At 58.1% G+C, this 16,581-nt stretch overlaps 1 protein-coding gene and 1 pseudogene across 13 annotated transcripts in view; both read left to right on the forward strand.

Moving 5' to 3' along the window:
• The window catches only part of KDM4B (lysine demethylase 4B), a 181,158-nt gene that overhangs the window by 96,495 nt on the left and 68,082 nt on the right, over positions 1 to 16,581 (forward strand). For all 13 annotated transcript variants that reach the window (XM_054249397.2, XM_054249398.2, XM_078361605.1 and 10 more), the window contains 2 exons: positions 8,124 to 8,173; positions 12,972 to 13,075. In XM_054249397.2, coding sequence (XP_054105372.2) covers positions 8,124 to 8,173; positions 12,972 to 13,075 — 154 coding nt within the window. The remainder of the gene's footprint in view (positions 1 to 8,123; positions 8,174 to 12,971; positions 13,076 to 16,581) is intronic.
• Positions 13,209 to 14,799, forward strand: LOC144580911 (uncharacterized; annotated as a pseudogene).

Here is a 16,581-nt window from a genome sequence, read left to right on the forward strand (position 1 = left end):
GTCGGTCTCCCTCCGTTGCCCAGGCTGGAGTGCGGTGGTGCAGTCATGGCTCACTGCAGCCTCAACTGCCTGGACTCTGGTGACCGTCCTGCCTCAGCCCCCTGAGGAGCTGAGAACACGGGCACGCGCCGTCATGCCTGCTTAGGCATTTATAGTGGGATTTTAAGAAGTTTGTCTCATCCCTTTTGCTTGTTAAACCGTTTGTCTTTTTCTTGATGTATCACGTTGGCCAGTGTCTGTAGGGCAGCATGACGCATGCCATGTGATGGGCAGGTTGTGTCCCCTCCTGCCTCGCTATAAAGGTGACAGTGGGGGAGTCTCTGCGAGTCATAGTTTCCTGAGAATTTTTTTTTTTTTTTTTGAGACGGAGTTTCGCTCTTGTTACCCAGGCTGGAATGCAGTGGCGCGATCTCGGCTCACCGCAACCTCCGCCTCCTGGGTTCAGGCAATTCTCCTGCCTCACCCTCCTGAGAAGCTGGGATTACAGGCACACGCCACCATGCCCAGCTAATTTTTTGTATTTTTAGTAGAGACGGGGTTTCACCGTGTTGACCAGGATTGTGTCGATCTGTTGACCTCGTGATCCACCCGCCTCAGTCTCCCAAAGTGCTGGGATTACAGGCTTGAGCCACTGTGCCCAGCTGAGTTTCCTGAGGATTTTTATATGAATACTTTGGAATTTTCGATAGATTTCAGTGTTTGGAATGTCTTTGCGCCCTTGGGGATAAACTTTTCTTGGTCTTGCAGTACCTGATTGTGCTTGACTCATGTTGTGTTTAGAATCTTCACATTCATGTGGTACTGGCTTATCATTTTCCTGTGTGTTCTTTGTTAGCCATAGGGGTTCCCATGCGTTCATTTATTCATCCATTTGGAGAGTATGCCAGATTCAGAGAAGCTCGGTAACGTGGCGTCTTCTTTACTGCTTGCCAGCCACGTGTGTACGTGGGCACTCTCTGTTTAGATGAAGGTCACTGGGTAGGATTCAGTAAAACCAGCTGGGCCTAGTGCCTTTTCCAGAGAGGAGATCTGTGACCTGGTCCCTTCAGGGTTTCTGGTGGGGCCTCTGTGGACCTGGTGGACACCCTGGATTCCACAGCGCTGAAGACACTCTGAAGTGCATCTGTGACCCTGAGCCCAGCAACTGAGACAGGGACTGGGACCCATCCTGTGTCTTCACTGCTGGAGGTTTCTGTGACCAGCTTTGTTGAGGCATGATTTCCATGGCACACACAGAAGGCTCCCGGAGAACTCAGACCCTTCAGTGGGCAGAGTGGACATGGTGCAGCCCAGTAGCCATCACACAGGCCCGTGCTTCCCCGGCCTCCACTGTGCCGCTCTGAGGAGCAGAGCCAATGAGCTGCCCTGGCCTGGCTGGTCTTCAGCTGGCTCCTGGCCCACATGACAGTTGGGGGGCTCACGTGGGTGTGGGGCTGGGACAGCAGCTCTCTGCTGGGTCTCTTGGGCACCTACAGCTGGATCACTCTTATCCCAGACTGTGCCAGCCACAGGACAGTGCGCTGGAGCCGTCTTGCTGGGTCGCAGGCCCGGGCTGCCATAGGACTTTGTTGTGAGGGATGTGGTCACCGTGGCTTTTCCGTTCTGCTGTCACTTGGAGGTCTGGGGGCGCTGCTGGCACTTGGACCTGCCGTGGCCCTCCTGGGCTTGTGTGGGTGGCTTGCTCTGCCAGGTGGCCTGTGTCCAATCTGACACCTGGTCTTGGGCACTTCCAGCGTGGTGTACGCGGGCTCTGCCTCCCTGCTTCTCTGTCTGCGATGATAGCGCATTAGATGGCGAGGGCCCGTCTGCCCAGGCCTGTGCAGACACTGTGAAATTAACTTCCTCACCCTCCAGCATGCGTTGGGCTGCGCCGACATCTCTGAAGGGCTCCGATCGGACCCCTGCTCTTGGCACACATTCCTCATCAGTGGAGGTGGAGGGCAGGGAGGAGAGTGTTTTCATCCCTGGCAACTGATTGCTGAGAGCCTCCGCTGGCGGGAGCTGGAATGGATTCCAGGTGCCACTGTCACCCGACAGAAAGCTGCATGAATCTTAAAAAAAAAAAACAAAACCTTACACTGTGATGTCCCATCTCTGGGTTTGGAGCCATCCATAGGGAATGAGCACGATGATGCCAGGCAGCCACTGCCAGGGGCTGAGGGGCCGCAGAGTCCTGGCTTGGGAGCCTCCAAGGAGCCTGTTTCCTTTGTAGCTGGAGGGAGAGGGCACCAGGAGTGACCCGGTTGCTGTGGCGGGGCTGCCCACGTAAGGAGCCTGGGGCAGCTGGCCCGTGTGCTGGGGACATGGGAGGTGGGTGCTAGCATCACACCCCTCGACCTGACACTTTGCCCTGATCTCGGGCTTTCTGCCTGGCCTGAGAGGCAGTGGCCCCGCTGGCATTGCCTCCCCTTGGCTGGGAGAGGCAGAGGCTGTGAGGGGGTGGGATATTGGACCCCCACCTCCTCTGCCTTGGGTTCTGAGGTCAGGCGTGGCTGTGCTTTGGCCGTGGCAGGTGGGGTCCCTGGGGGTGCTGGGGCATCGGCCAGGCAGGCAGCACCCACAGGTGAAGCAGGCAGCCCCGCTGCACAGTGTCTCCCAGCCCAGGAGGGGCCCCAGTGCCTGCTTCACAGAGCCCAGCGGGGGCCAAGCTTTTATGGAGCCACACATGGGCCTGCCTCAGGCCAGGGCCCTGTGGAATGGTACCCAGGGGAGGCCTGGACCTCGAGTCACCATTGTTGTTGCTGAGGGCCCCCAGTCAGGTCCCGGCTGCCCAGGCTGGCCTGTGTTCCCTTTCCTGACACACTCATTTAATTTTTAACTCAAAGGCATTTGCTTATTTATTTTCATTGTTCTTGATAATAATTCTAAGCCATTAGAGGGGAAAATTATATTCAAAAATGCTGTTTCACACTTTATTTGTTTGATGATTTAGAGCGATAGAAAATAGCACATTTGCTGGCTTTTATAGTCTGATAATTATTCACATCCATCAAGCCATTCCGGGGGAATAAACAAAACACCGAGAACATTACACTATTAATAGCGTCTCTGCAGTGGACAGGAAGACTCTCCCGGGCTGGCGCGGCGAGATGACAGTGGCCCGTTCCCTGGCCGGAGGTGAGCGTCTGCCTGCAGAGAACGCCTGGCTTTGATTCCCGGCTCTGGCTCAGGAGCTGCCCGCCATCCATGCGTCCTCTGTGGGCCCGAGGGCTTCTGCTGGGGCCCATGGCAAAGCTTTGCCCGCCTGTCGCCAGGGACCCTGGGGAATTGCATAGGCAGAAGTGAGGCTGTCAGGGCCTCCAGCATCCCCCAGACAGCTCTGCCACCAGCCCGGACTCAGTCCTGCTCTCAGCACAGCTGGCTGAGCCTGGTGGGGTGCCCCCACCCTCTGACCTTGGTCCCGAAGCAAGAGCACGTGACGGCTTGGCGCTGCCCACTCAGGGTCCAGTCCTTGGTGCAATTCTGACCTCCCAGGTGACCAGAGCATCCTTGGACACTGGTCAGACTCGTATGTCAGGCCGCAGGGCTTAGCCTGAGTTGCTCTCCGCTTCTGGGTCCCAGCCCCTTGAGAGGCGGCCTGGCCCCCACTTTTGCCCTGTGGGTGGCTTTAAGCCCTTTAGCTTTGTCTTTCTTGGGTGGCAGTAAGTGTAAGGTTGGTGACATTCACTACTCAAAACACCTCGAAGTGTGAAAACCAAACCTGGAAGGCAGAGGGTCCGGGGGCTGCCCACCCACTGCCCTGCGCCAGGCATCCTTCCTCTGCAACTCAGGTCCTTGTTGGTGAGTCACTGTGCCCGTCACGCGTGTCTCCTCACAGGCCTAGGAGCTGGTATGCTGCTGGGACGTCACTGGTTCCTTAAGCATCATGACCTCACACGTCCTGAGTGCCCGGCGGCTCCAGGGGCCGAGTCCTGGCCCTTGACTCCAGGTTGTTTTGTTTTCTCACCCACGCCACTTTGGCTTGCACGTGACTGGTTTTGCAGAAGGTGGTGTGTGCCTGGGCTTGTTTCTCGGCCGCCTGGCACCCACGTGTGGCTCTCACAGCCTGCGGGGCCCTCTGCGGCCAGCGCCGGGCACCAGGAGAGGTTGCCAGGTAGATGGATGCAGAGCCAGGGCTGGAGACTCAGAGCCGAGTTGGTGTGACTTCGTGGGTTAGCGTCTTCCAGAAGGACGTGTGTAGAGCATTCCAGAACAGAGAGAGTGGGTGCGGGGGCTCAGAGAGGCTGGGCTCTGAGGGCCAGGAGAGGGAGACCCCTCACAGTGCTGTGGACGGAGGAGCAGAGGAGGGGTGATGCCTGGGGCCTGGGGCCCGAGTCCTCAGAAGGGCATCTCGTAATTGCATTCACCCCGATTTAGAACCAGATTCCTCCAGGCAAGGCCAGGGGCCTGCGGCGGGGGCACCTGAGGGACCTGTACAGGCCGCCCCGCCCTCCCTCCTGAAGGCTCCCCTGGCAGCCTCTTTAGCTTCGCTGCCTTCAGCCTCCCCCAGATGCACCCCGGACGTCCGCCCTGTGCTGGGAGAGCTGAGCTTGCTGGAAGCATCCTTGTTGCACTGAGCTGCATCTCCCCACCCCCTTACCGTTTCGGATTCTGTCCTCGGAAGCCGCGGGGGGCCTGTTCTGCCTCCCACAGCCCCACCAGGTTCCAGGTCTGGCTCTTCCTAGTTGCTTTGTCCTGACCTCTCCAGGTTGCTCCAGCAATCCCTGTGAGCTGGGCCGCAGACCCTCCGCACCCTGGCTTAGGGAGAGCTGATGGCTGCAGAGAGCATGCCATACACAGCCCCAGTCCTGGGGACGTGCTCTGAAGGTGCCAGAAGGGAGGGACATGTGCACCGACCTGGCCTGCAGGGCTCTAGAGGGTGAAAGGTGGACAGCCCTTGCGGGACAGAGAGGCTGGTGTGGGGGCCCTTGTGTCAGCAGGAGGTGGTGCTGGTGGGGGAGGGAGGGGTGCTGGGGTTTGTGGGCAGGGCCTGTGCAAGACGTAGAGCTGGCAGCATCTCAGAGCTGGACAGAGGCAGGAGGCTGGGAGCAGGCCCACCTGGGGACCAGTGGCGCCCGCACGGGAGCCGTCTGTCCAGAGAGTGCAAGAGCCCTGGTCCACCCAGGCAGACAGGGCTGCTGTGTCTAGAAGGAGACCTCCTGGGGTCGCAGGCAGGCAAAGCCGATTGGTTTTGGTTGTGAGGCTTGATCTTGTGATGGGGTCTGAGCTCCCAGGGAGCGAGACAAACCATGTCCCCGTGCTGGTGGCCCATAAGCCTGGCTTGGTTTTATAGCCCCGCCAGACAGATGCTCCCCTGCCTCCAGCTTCAGTGAACAAACATTTCCACATTTCCAACCCAAATCGCCGCTTTTTCTTTTATTTTTCCTCTAGAGCCAAGGCCAAGTGTCAGGGATGCCCCAGCACGGCCCCAAGCTGGGACTGTGAGGAAGGGGCTGTGCGTTCTGCGCTCTCTGGGGGCCCTGGGCTGAGGACCCTGCTGAGATGCCCTCTGGGGGCCTGAAGCCTCCCTGAGTCTCTTCTCTTGTGGCGACCGTAGGTCTCTGCAGTGCGTCTGCTTCAACCTGCCAGCTCCGTGGCCTGCCCACCAGTGCCGTCACCACCCTATCCTTTGAACTCGGCTTCCCGGACACCCAGAGTGCCTTGGTGTAGGAAGCAGCCCGAGGCCACCTTCTAGCCCCCATCCTAATGTTGCTTCCCCAAGTGGAACCAGGGTGTGCTTTCAGCCCTGCGTGGATGAAGCGTGGCCCCTCCAGCCGGCACTCAGCCGTGTCCTTAAAGCCCTGTCTGGCACTTTGTCTCGGATACTGAGAATTTACTTCTGCCTGCGTCCCTGGGGGTGGCTGGGAGGCAGGTCTGCCGGCATCAGGTCTTCTGGTCCCCAAGGCGGTCACAGCGTTGCTCCGGGAGGTGGGAGGTGCTGCCGGGCGCTGGCGGTGGAGGAGTCCAGAAGGCTCCGTGGCTGTCTGGCCTCCCGTCCAAGAGTCCTTCGTGGTCTCTCCGGGGGCCGCTCCTCTGAGCGCTGGGCTCGCGTCCTGCAGTCTGTGCTTTCAGATAACGCCGGAGCCACGTTCCAATGTATTAAACTTTTAACATTTGCCAGATTCAATTAATCTTATCTTTACAACTCCCAATTACAGGCAGTAATTAGGTGGAGCAGCATTGTAGGCTGGGGATGCGGCATTAATCATTGCAGCCTTGGAGCCATAAATTAGTTCCTTCCCGTCCAGGCAGCTTCCCAGAAGGAGCGAGTGCTTCATTCCCAGTGTGGAGGGGCCTTTCAGCCCACAAAGGTGCTTTGGATTAGGATGAACTTTTCTCATCCTTATGTACATGATGAGAGGCCATTTAAAAAGGAACGCAGCTCTGTGCTAACTGGAAGACAGTCTGAGGTCGGCAGAGCTGAAGGTGCTGGGGCCGCCTCTGCTGGGGACCCTGGGAGCAGGCCTGGAAACTAATGATTTGTGTTCTATTAGATTACAGGCTTTGTGATGCTCGCCTGGTGTCCAGCCCCTGTCCCCTCTTTATTTTATTTTATTTTTTTCAGACAGAGTCTCTCTCTCTTGCTCAGGCTGGAGTGCAGTGGCACTATCTTGGCTCACTGCAGCCTCTGCCTTCCAGGTTCGAGTGATTCCCCTGCCTCAGCCTCCTGAGTAGTTGGGATTACAGGCAGCCGCCACCATGCCTGGCTAGTTTCTGCATTTTTGGTAGAGGAGGGGTTTCACCATGTTGGCCAGGCTGGTCTTGAACTCCTGACCTCAGGTGCTCTGCCCACCTTGGCCTCCCAAAGTGCTGGGATTATAGGTGTGAGACACCCAACCCGCCTGACCTCTTTATTTCATTAAAAAACAGGCTGTGCACTGTGGCTCGCACCTGTAATCCCAGCACTTTGGGAGGCCAAGGCAAGCGGATCATGAGGTCAAGAGATCAAAACCAGCCTGGCCAACATGGTGAAACCCTGTCTCTACTAAAAATACAAACATTAGTCCGGGGTGGTGGTGGGCACCTATATTCCCAGCTACTCTGGAGGCTGAGGCAGGAGAATTGCTTGAACCTGGGAGGTGGAGGTTGCAGTGAGCTGAGATTGTACCACTGCACTCCAGCCTGGAGACACAGTGAGACTCCATCACACACAAAAAAACCAAAGTCGCCTTTCATTTGGAAGGGGCTGCCGTGGAGCTGGGGCCGTCTCCTCCTGTCAGCTTTTCCTAGTCTTGCTTCCGACCTGGGAGGGTCTGGGGGAGAGACCAGGTCACATGTGTCCTCTCATCTGTGTGACAGTTCTAGAACGGGAGTTGTTGGCCTGTCGAGCAGGGTCAGGGACGGGGCTTGACCACCCTCAGCTGGCCCTCAGCTGTGTGTCCTCGAGTCCCCCACCCCCGTCCCAGTGGCCTTTGCTTGGAAATTGAGGTTTTCATTTTGCTGGAGGCCTTGGGAGTGGGCTGAGTGGTGTCCCCATTGGCATCAGGCTTCTTGCTGTCCCCCCGAGGCTGCGGGTCCCAGGGCCCACCCGCCCTGATGGGAAGAGAGTCCCATGTCTGGGGTCGCCAGCCTCCATGTGTGGCATAAGTGGGATGTCACCCCCACTTTGCTTCCGGTGTTTGCACACTTTCATCTTAACATTTTCTATTCACAGTGGAGCCTCGGTGATCTTTCAAATGTAAACTGTGTAAAAATTAAACAAAGTCGGTGACAAAGGTAGCTCTTCTCATTCCCGAAGCGGCTTCTCCCTGTTGGCTCCCGGTACCGGGAAGTGGTTGCCGCGGGCCTGGAGACCTGGCTGGCAGCTCCGGGGCCCTCACCACCTGCAGTTCCAATCCACGGCTTGCTTTTATTTTTGCCTTTTCAGCCTCCTCAGCGTGGAGTGCCACTTAACCAGGATAATCTCCACTCCTGGCTTTCTGAGTGTGTCTCTGGTCCTTACTCCCCGCTCCCCCTCCCGGCCCCCTCACTTCCGTATGGATTCCGTCCTGAAAGCCCCTGTTGCCAGCCGTCCCCTCCCCACACCCTTGACCACGACTGCACTTCGCTTCTGCCCTGGGCACTGTCTGTGTCTCCCCAAGGCCAGCCCCATGCGTGGCCACCACCGACGACCTTGCTTCTGACGTGCCTCCCTTCTCTCACAGGTACGCCATCCCGCCAGAGCACGGCAAGCGCCTGGAGCGGCTGGCCATCGGTAGGTGACTGCCCCTTGGCCTGGGAACCTGGGACTGAGTGGGAGGAGCCTGTGGGTGGGGAGGAACAGCTGGCATCCCCCGAGCTGTGCTGCTGTTTGGGTGTGGGTTTGGGGGAGTGGTGACACGCTTTGAGCCATTACCGTGTGATTTTTCCATTTCTTTTCACCCATGGGTCAGACCCATGCCCTTCTGCAGTGAGGTTTGTCCGCTGTGAAATCCGCACTCAATGCCCTGACACTCCTGTTTTCCAGTTTTCTTAGTGCAAACTTCTCGGACCTGGCTCAAGGCGGTCAGGGCCCAGGGAGGGCAGCCTGTGTTCATTTTCCTCCCGTTGCCCGACCCTCCACTGGGCCCTTGCTAATTCTGAGAACACTCAGAAAAGGACGCAGTGCAGCCGGCAGTCCGCTCACCTGCACAGGAGCCGGCGTGGTGGCCGCACAGTGTTTGCCCTTGTTCTGCTGGGACCTGGCCTGTGTGCCCTCGGCAAATGTTCTTACCAGTGGTGCCACCGGCCTACGTTCACATGCTCCCTGGGGACTCTTGGGAAACGAGGGCTTTGTCATAGATGCTCCTGGCATGTGCCTGAGGGAGGGCTGGGTCCTCAGGTCATGGGATACTTGGAAAGAAGCCAGACATCTGGAGAAACCGGGCTGGGGCCACCCTGAGCACCCGCGACCACCCAGCCCTGAGGCACCTGAGCAGGTGCAGTGAGCAGGGTCCCCAGGTCAGCCCTAGTGGCACAGCACAATGGGAATGTAGATTTCATGGCGCCCCACTGCTCCTGAGTGCCTAGAATATTAAGACACAACTGGCTGACAGTTCTGCCTCCCTCTGGTCCATTCCCAGCCACCCCAGCGCTGGCTCCTCCGAGCTGGCAGCGTGTGAGGGGTGAGGGTCTGAGCACCCCGCCCTTCGGGAACAGCGTTGGGCAGCCATGGCTTTTCCAGGAGCACTTGCCCAGCCTCGGCTCAAGGTCCCGGGACTGCCTAGCTGCTGTCCTTGGTCCCTTCCAAACCTTCGAGCCAAAGAACACCCACCACATGCTTTCTTCCCCCTTCCCGTGGGCTTTTGGCTTTGGAGATGGAACTGTGCGTCTTTCTGGGAGAATAAGGCTCTCCTGTTCCAGAGACTGCAGCAGGAGCCATGTGGCCACGCAGGAAACGCTGCCTGAGTGCTGTGGCTTTGGTGGCGGGACAGAGGGGAAGGCGAGTCTGTGGGCCGTGAGCAGAGCCCTCTCCGGGCCCCAGACCAACGACTTTGCTCTTGGTATTTTTGAGCATTTCTGTGGGAAACCTGGGCCCTGTTCTTACGCACAAATAAGCCCTGGTTGTAGGAGCACGCTTTTCATGGTAGAAATTTGCAGTTACAGACAGGCCATAGCAAAGGTCCAGCTTGTGCGGGCAGGGCTGGTTCCGTCTGCAGGCCCCAGGGGAGAATCTGTTTCCGCCTTCTCCAGCGTGGAGGCTGCCCGCATCCCCTTGGCGTGGGGCTGCATCACTCTGCCTCTGTCTCTGTGGTCTCCTCACTTTCCTCTGCTCTGACCAAATGTCCCTCTGCCTCCCTGTTATGAGGACCCCTGTGGATAGCCCTGGGTGTTCTCCCACCTCAAGTACCTTCACTCAGTCCCATCTGCAAAGGCCCTTTCACCGTGGAAGGTACCACACTCACAGGTCCCAGGGTTTAGCACCTGGACACCTTGGAGGTCCGTTATTCAGCCAGCCATGCTTAGAAAGCCACAGAAGAAAACCTCACTGAGCCATCAGCTCTGGTGATCTCTGGTACCTGGATCAAGAGGGCCACCTCATCCTTGCCCTCCACTTCTCTCCCTCCCTGTTAAACAGAGACCTCAGTTAGCCACTGTCCGTGCCTTCTCACCCAATGTCCCAACCGTTTTCTCTTGCATTAGAAAAGCAGGGGTTGAAAAGAGCCCTCTGGAGAGGCCGCAGGCAGGGTCTGTCAGTGCCACTGCTGCCCCCGGGCACTGCCACATCCTCTCTCCCTAGAATATGACTGGTTCTTCTCTGAGGCTGGGCAGGGACCTGGAGGGCTGGATCGCTTTCTCGGTGTGCAGAGGGCCCAGTGCTTGGGCTGGGCAGGGGGAGCCAGTGAGGAATTCCTTCTTTGTGGGGTCTCCCTGCCCTTGGGTGCTTTCACAGGGGTTCTTAGGAAATATGTACTCTGGCCAGGTGCATTGGCTCACACCTGGAATCCTAGTGCTTTGAGAGGCTGACATCAGAGGATTGCCTGAGCCCAGGAGTTCAAGACCAGCCTGGGCAACATAGTGAGACTCTGTCTCTGTAAAAATTAGCCGGCTGTGGTGGCGTGCATCTGTAGTCTCAGCTACTCAGGAGGCTGGGGCAGGAGGACAGCTTGAGCCCAGGATGTCCAGGCTACAGTGAGCTGTGATTGAGCCACTACACTCCAGCCTGGGTGACAAGCGAGACCCTAGTCACGCTCAGCAGGGCAGAGCAACTCCCAGAACTCTAGGAGCCAGCCTAGCTGTGAACCCAGAGGAGGGTCAGGAAGGGAGGTGGGATGTGTCAGACGGCTGTTGCTGCCTGGAAGCGCTTGGAGGCCCACATGGCCGCTGGCTCAGGATCCTGCCCTCCCCTCTGGATGGCAGCTGGGGGAGGATGGGGCGGTGCTGGGGTAAGAGACCCCACCCTCCTGTGTTCCTCAGTGCCCCTCCCAGACTCTTGGGGGAAGCGTCGTGTTCCATCTTTGGGTTGGTGGAAGGGTGTGCGATTAATATGGAAAATGAATAGCTGTGCTCCACATGGGCTCGCCGGGAGAGTGTGGGGCCTATGGAGAGCATATTAATGTGCGGGAGCCTTATTGGTGCTAATCACTTAAAATGTGCGCCTTTGTTAGAGCTTTAATGAGAGCCACTTAAACTGTGCATTAAAAAGAGGAACTGCGGAGAGGCCGGTGGCCGGTGGCAGGCAGTCATAATTCTAACTGAAATGCTTTTAGCGCAGAGAAAAGGTGCCGGATTCGTCAAACCCCCGTTCTTTGTAGAACCTCATCGTGATGTCTTGCAGCCGGGCTCTGGCAGAGGTGGCGCGGCCCCACTCTCCCGCCTCGGACTGTGCGCTGCTGGTCACCCACACACGTGTGCCTTTTTCCTCCGACGACCCACTGGGGGCGTGTCCCAGGCTGGAGGCGCTTGAGGTCTGTGCAGGCTTCTTGAAGGGCCTTCAGGCCGGCCGAGGCTGCGGGTCAGTCCTGGCTGGAGGGGATGTCTGTGGGTTCCCTATCTGCTGCACATGTGACATGCCCACACCTTCTGTCGCCCACAGGGCAGCACCTCTCTACCACCACGGGGCAGGGACGCAGGCACAGCCTGGGAAGAGCCAGCCGCCCTGGTGGGGAGCAGGCCCAGGGTCCGCAGTCCGTCCTGGAGCCAGGCCTCACCCAGGGGTTCCTCCCAGGGTCCTTCTGCTCCTGGGCCAGCCTCCTCCCTCTTGTCACTCGCAGAGTGGGTGGTGGGGCAGGAAGTACCTGAGAGGAGGCTCCCTCCGTGCTGACTCCAGTGACCGGCTGCTTCAGGGAAGGCCCTTCGGCATAGGGTCTGTGCTACACACCAAGGGTCTGGCCTCAGGAGCTGCTTCCGGGCAGCCTGGACGTCTTACCTCAGCCCCAAATGCACATCCTCACCTGTGATGTGGTAACGTCCCTGAACTGCGCTAGTTAGGAAGTTCGGGCTATTTGTTTTCTTTCTTGTAGAGAGAGGGTCTCGCAATGTTGGCCAGGCTGGTCTGCAACTCCCGGCCTCTAGAGATCCACCTGCCTCGCCCTCCGAAAGTGCTAGGATTCCCGGTGTGAGCCACCCCCCTCCCACCTGCCTGTGAGGTTTGGGAAGGTGCCGAGCCACTGCTCTGAGAGCTTGCTTTCCATGGGCTGTTTTAAGTCAGCTGTGGTGCACACTCCTGGGCATACAGCCCCACACATGTGCACTCAGCCCAGTCTAACAGGGAGAGGTCATGAGCTCTGACCACGTCCCGGGTCGGCCCTGCTCTGCCACTTCCTGGCAGTGCTGGGGCCGAGGGTGAGTTGGTTGGTGGCCTGGGCCTCAATTTCCTCACCCATGCAGTGGCAGTGAGGACACCCGTGGTGCTGTGTGTGGGGCAGGTGCTCAGTCTCATTCATGGCCTTGACGGCAGGTGCCCACAGGGGAGGCAGCACCATTCATCAGCACCATCACCTCCACGGTCCCTCTCCACCGTCACCCCCACCGTCACTCCCGTCACCCCCACCGTCACTCCCGTCAGCCCCACCGTCACTCCCGTCACCCCCACCATCACTCCCGTCACCCCCACCATCACCCCCCACCTCCAGCCCCACTGTCCCTGGCCGGTCTGGTTCTAGAACATCGTCTCCGAGAGGAGAGCAGCCACACGGCATCTTTCCCCAGGGTTGTGCCGTGGTAGGCACTTTGTCACATGAGTAACCTGGACCTCTGCATGGTGAGGAGGCTCTGGGCTGCCCCCACTGCTTGGTGGAGATGAGTCTGGGCGTCCGTTCACGTGGTCACTGCGCAGAGGCCACAGGGCGTCACCATTGTCTGCCGCCAGCGAGTGTTCAGCAGGGTACTGTGGGGCAGCTCCCCTGTGTCCTCCCCTTTCCCCTGAGCTGCAGACACTGGGCCCTGAGAACCAGGGGCAGGTCTGGTTATGCTCCCTGCTCCCACGTGCCCGTTCTCCGTGCTAGGAAAAGGCCTGCCCGTCCAGAGGGCAGCGTCCTCGCTTACCTGCTGGCCATGGCCCAGGAGACCCATGCCTGTGTTTTCCGCCCTAGGATTCTTCCCGGGGAGCTCTCAGGGCTGCGACGCCTTTCTGCGGCACAAGATGACCCTCATCTCACCCATCATCCTGAAGAAGTACGGGATCCCCTTCAGCCGGGTGCGTACAGGGCAGGGCCAGCACGCCTGTGGGTGGAAGGGTGCTGGGCCTGAGCCGAGGTGGCCACACACACCCCAGGAGACAAGCTGCTTCACCCTGGAGAAGTTTCTAGAACAATGGCTAGCAAGCCAGAGGAGGACCGCATTAGCAGTTAGCCTCCAGCTCTTCAATGGGGGAGAGAGGATGGCAGAGCTTGACTCTGGTGAGGTGTTAACCTTCCCTCCCAAACCAAACCAAACCCAAACCTCCTCCTGGTTGTGGCCATCGGACGCCCCTCTGCAGGCCGCAGGGGTGGGAGGGCAGGGCGACCCCTGCCTGCCTAGTGGGAAGCTGCCAAAGAAACAGAGGGGAGGGCCTCTCGCAGGTTCCTGCCGCCCCAGGCACACTCTCACTCTCAGGCACCCCACAGCCCATGTCACCGGCGGTGGTGAGAACTGCCTGTGTAGAGGTGACCTACGGGGTGCTCCTGCACCGTGCAGACTGTGCACTCACTCAGGGGCTGCTGGCGGAGGCTGCGATGGAGGAGACCTGCAGCTGGGTGTGGGGGGTGTCTGGCTTGCAGAGGGCAGGCGGGCAGGGCCTCCCTGCACCCGGATTGATGGACAGCTGGGGTTTGGTGTCCCAGGAGCAGAGCAAGCTGTGCTCTTGGCCCAGCAACTGTACCCACTCGAGGCAGTTCCTTCCCCATGGAGAAGCCTTTGTGCATGGAGAGGCTCGACCTGTGTCCCCAGCTCTGCCCAGGCGAGAGGCGCATGCCTGGAACCTTCTAGGCAGGTTTGGGCTGCAGCCCTGGATGCTGGGCAGGAGTGGGGAGCAGCTGGGGAACCCAGCTCAGGAGGTGCCTCGGGAAGAGTGATGTGCCGGCTTGTGAGTGTGCTCTGTGGCGCGGCTCAAGTGTCAGCCAGCCGGAAGTTGCTTCTGACATTTCAATCAAACCACCAAAGCGTCAGCTCGCACATCAGGGATCTGCTCTTCCTGACGGGGCCGCAACCAGGAGGCCGCCTCCCAGCCGCCGCGGGCGTTCATCAGACAGCGCTGATCTTGCTCAGAGAAGGGCAGGCTTCTGGCCTTTCCTCTTCTCCCTGCCTTCTGGTTGGAACATCATTCATTACCAGCAAAATGAGACAGAACACGGCATTGCTCAGGGAAGTGAGAAGTACTGATTTTCCGGCTGGTTTGTCTAGAACCTTCTCCAAAGTGGTGCTTCCTGGAAGGGTGCCCACTGAAGGTGTGGGCATGCAGTGGGTGGCCTTGGACTCCCGGCTCAGCGTCTCTATCGTACTACAGTTTGTAAAGTCCCTGAACCTGACCCAGAGGCGGCTCACCCCTGGCCCCAGATTGGCTGCTGGCACCATGCATGGCAGCAGGCGAGATCCCGGCAGGGCAGTCACTCCTCCTTCCCCGGCCAGCTGCCTCTTGGGCCGGGCGCCAGTTTCTCCAGAGACTGCCACGGTAAAGGCCCTTGTCCCACTGTGGCACGCAGCCCCTCTGCCACCCAGCCTGGGGACTGGCCTTCAGCCCCTCAGACACCACGGGCTTGAGATGAGCGTCCCTTTCAGAGAGTGGCGTGTGTGGGTCCCCTCATCGGAATTCCTGGCAGCCTTCAAACCAGTGACTCCCCACACTCCACTTATAAATCTTTGTAATGGTATTTACTTCTAGGAGAAAAAGCCGATCAATAGCAGAGCTTTTTAATAATTAAAAGTGTGTATTTCTGTAATCTGCCATTGGCTCCCCATTTATTCTGTAAGAGTTCACAGAGGAAACTGCGTTCCGGGCCTTTTCTGGGCCTGGCGTCTGGGGCTGCATCTTGTCACTGCTGACGACTTTGCCGTGAAGCCTGTTCGTCATCCCAGCGCCTTCTAATTGATTGTCGGATAATGTTGACAGCAGTGACACGGAGGACATGCCGTGGTTTCAGAACGAGGCCGCCAGGACGCAGGTTTCCTCACAGGAACGAGGAACCTTCCTTCTTGTCCTGACCGAGAGCATTTCCTGTTCCAGGCCTTGGTTTACAGGAGGGGTCGGGCCGGGGGAATGAGGTCCTGACATCCCTGAGAGCCTGGCTCTCCGCCACCATCACCCCCGTTTGGGATTCCGGGGGTCCAACCTATCCCTGAAGTCTCTGAGTGTGACTCGTGCCTGCAGGTCTGGTTCTCTGCCACGTGCGAAAGGGCCGTGGAAGAGACGGGGAGTGTCAGTTGGCCTTAGAGGAAGTGGTGGGGAGAAGGCTTTGCGAAGTCCGCTCAAATAGCATAAAGGAATCAGTAAGAGCATTTACTTTAATTTTTTTAATTTTCTTTTTTCCCTAGAGATGGGGTATCACTATGTTGTCCAGGCTGGTCTCAGGCTCCTGGGCTTATACATTCCTCCTGCCTTGGCCTCCCAAAATGCTAGGATCACAGATGTGAGCCACCATGCCTGGCCCAGTAATTACATTTTTTGAAAAAGGCCCAAATCTTAATTTTCTTTGGCCCTCATTTCACGGAGCTTCAAGTGTAGTGGGGAGAAGCTGGCCCAGAGAAGCCCTGCGCCCTGCACGGTGGGGGCGGGGCCTCAGGGGCGTGTGTGCTCCTCCCACCACAGTATTCTGCCGCATGTGGCTGTCACTTTAAATTCACATGAATTTAAAAATTAACTTAATGCACGCTGACTTCCCTTGATTGGTGCAATTAATTATTTGAAAAGAAAAATATCGTGTTCTTAAGGACTAGCATTTTTCCAAGCTGCGTAGGCCCTGATTGATGTCTGACGCTGCGGTTGGCTCCACAGGCCCCGCCGGTTCTGGCAGCTTGTTGGTTACTTCAGTGTATCCAGCGATCTCTGCTTATCTTTCTGGAGGAATATGTAATAATCAGCCTGAGAACTCCCGCAGATCAAAGGCAAGAAGAGAAAGGCCCAGTGAATTCGGGGTGAGGGGCCCGATCAGATGCTTTATGAAGGAGGTGCAGGAATGAAGGGCACTGTTGGGGCCCGGGGTCGGTAGAAGAGAGGCAGCCAGCCAGGAGATGCCGCCAGCCCCAGGATGTCCACGTCAGAACACCACCACCAAATGCAGTGAGGAGGGGCAGCCGCACGACGTTCACAGCCGGGCAGGTACAGGATGGCGCCGCTGCCGTGGAAAGCCAGTCGGCGCTTTCTTGGAAACTGAAGCACGTACCCTGTGCCCCAGCAATGGCACTCTGCATATTTACTCAGGAGAAATGACAAACATACGTCTACAGAAAGATTGGTACATCAGTGTTCCTAGCAGCTTTCTTCACAAGAGCCCCCAGCGGCAAACAGCTGCACGTGCATCAACAGGAGGATAGCTAGATGACCACAGATCCACGCACAGCCGAGTCCTGTTTAGGAACAAAAAGGAGTGGCCGCCTGGTGCACACCACGGTGGGAACACATCCCAGAAACACACGCCAGTGGGAGACACCAGGCACGTGTCACTGCCGTACAACACGTTCCCTTGACCCTCTAGGAGGGAGCGAGGTCTCTGGTGACTGAGAGCATGT

Source organism: Callithrix jacchus, chromosome 22 (assembly GCF_049354715.1).
Source record: "Callithrix jacchus isolate 240 chromosome 22, calJac240_pri, whole genome shotgun sequence".
NCBI lineage: Eukaryota > Metazoa > Chordata > Mammalia > Primates > Cebidae > Callithrix > Callithrix jacchus.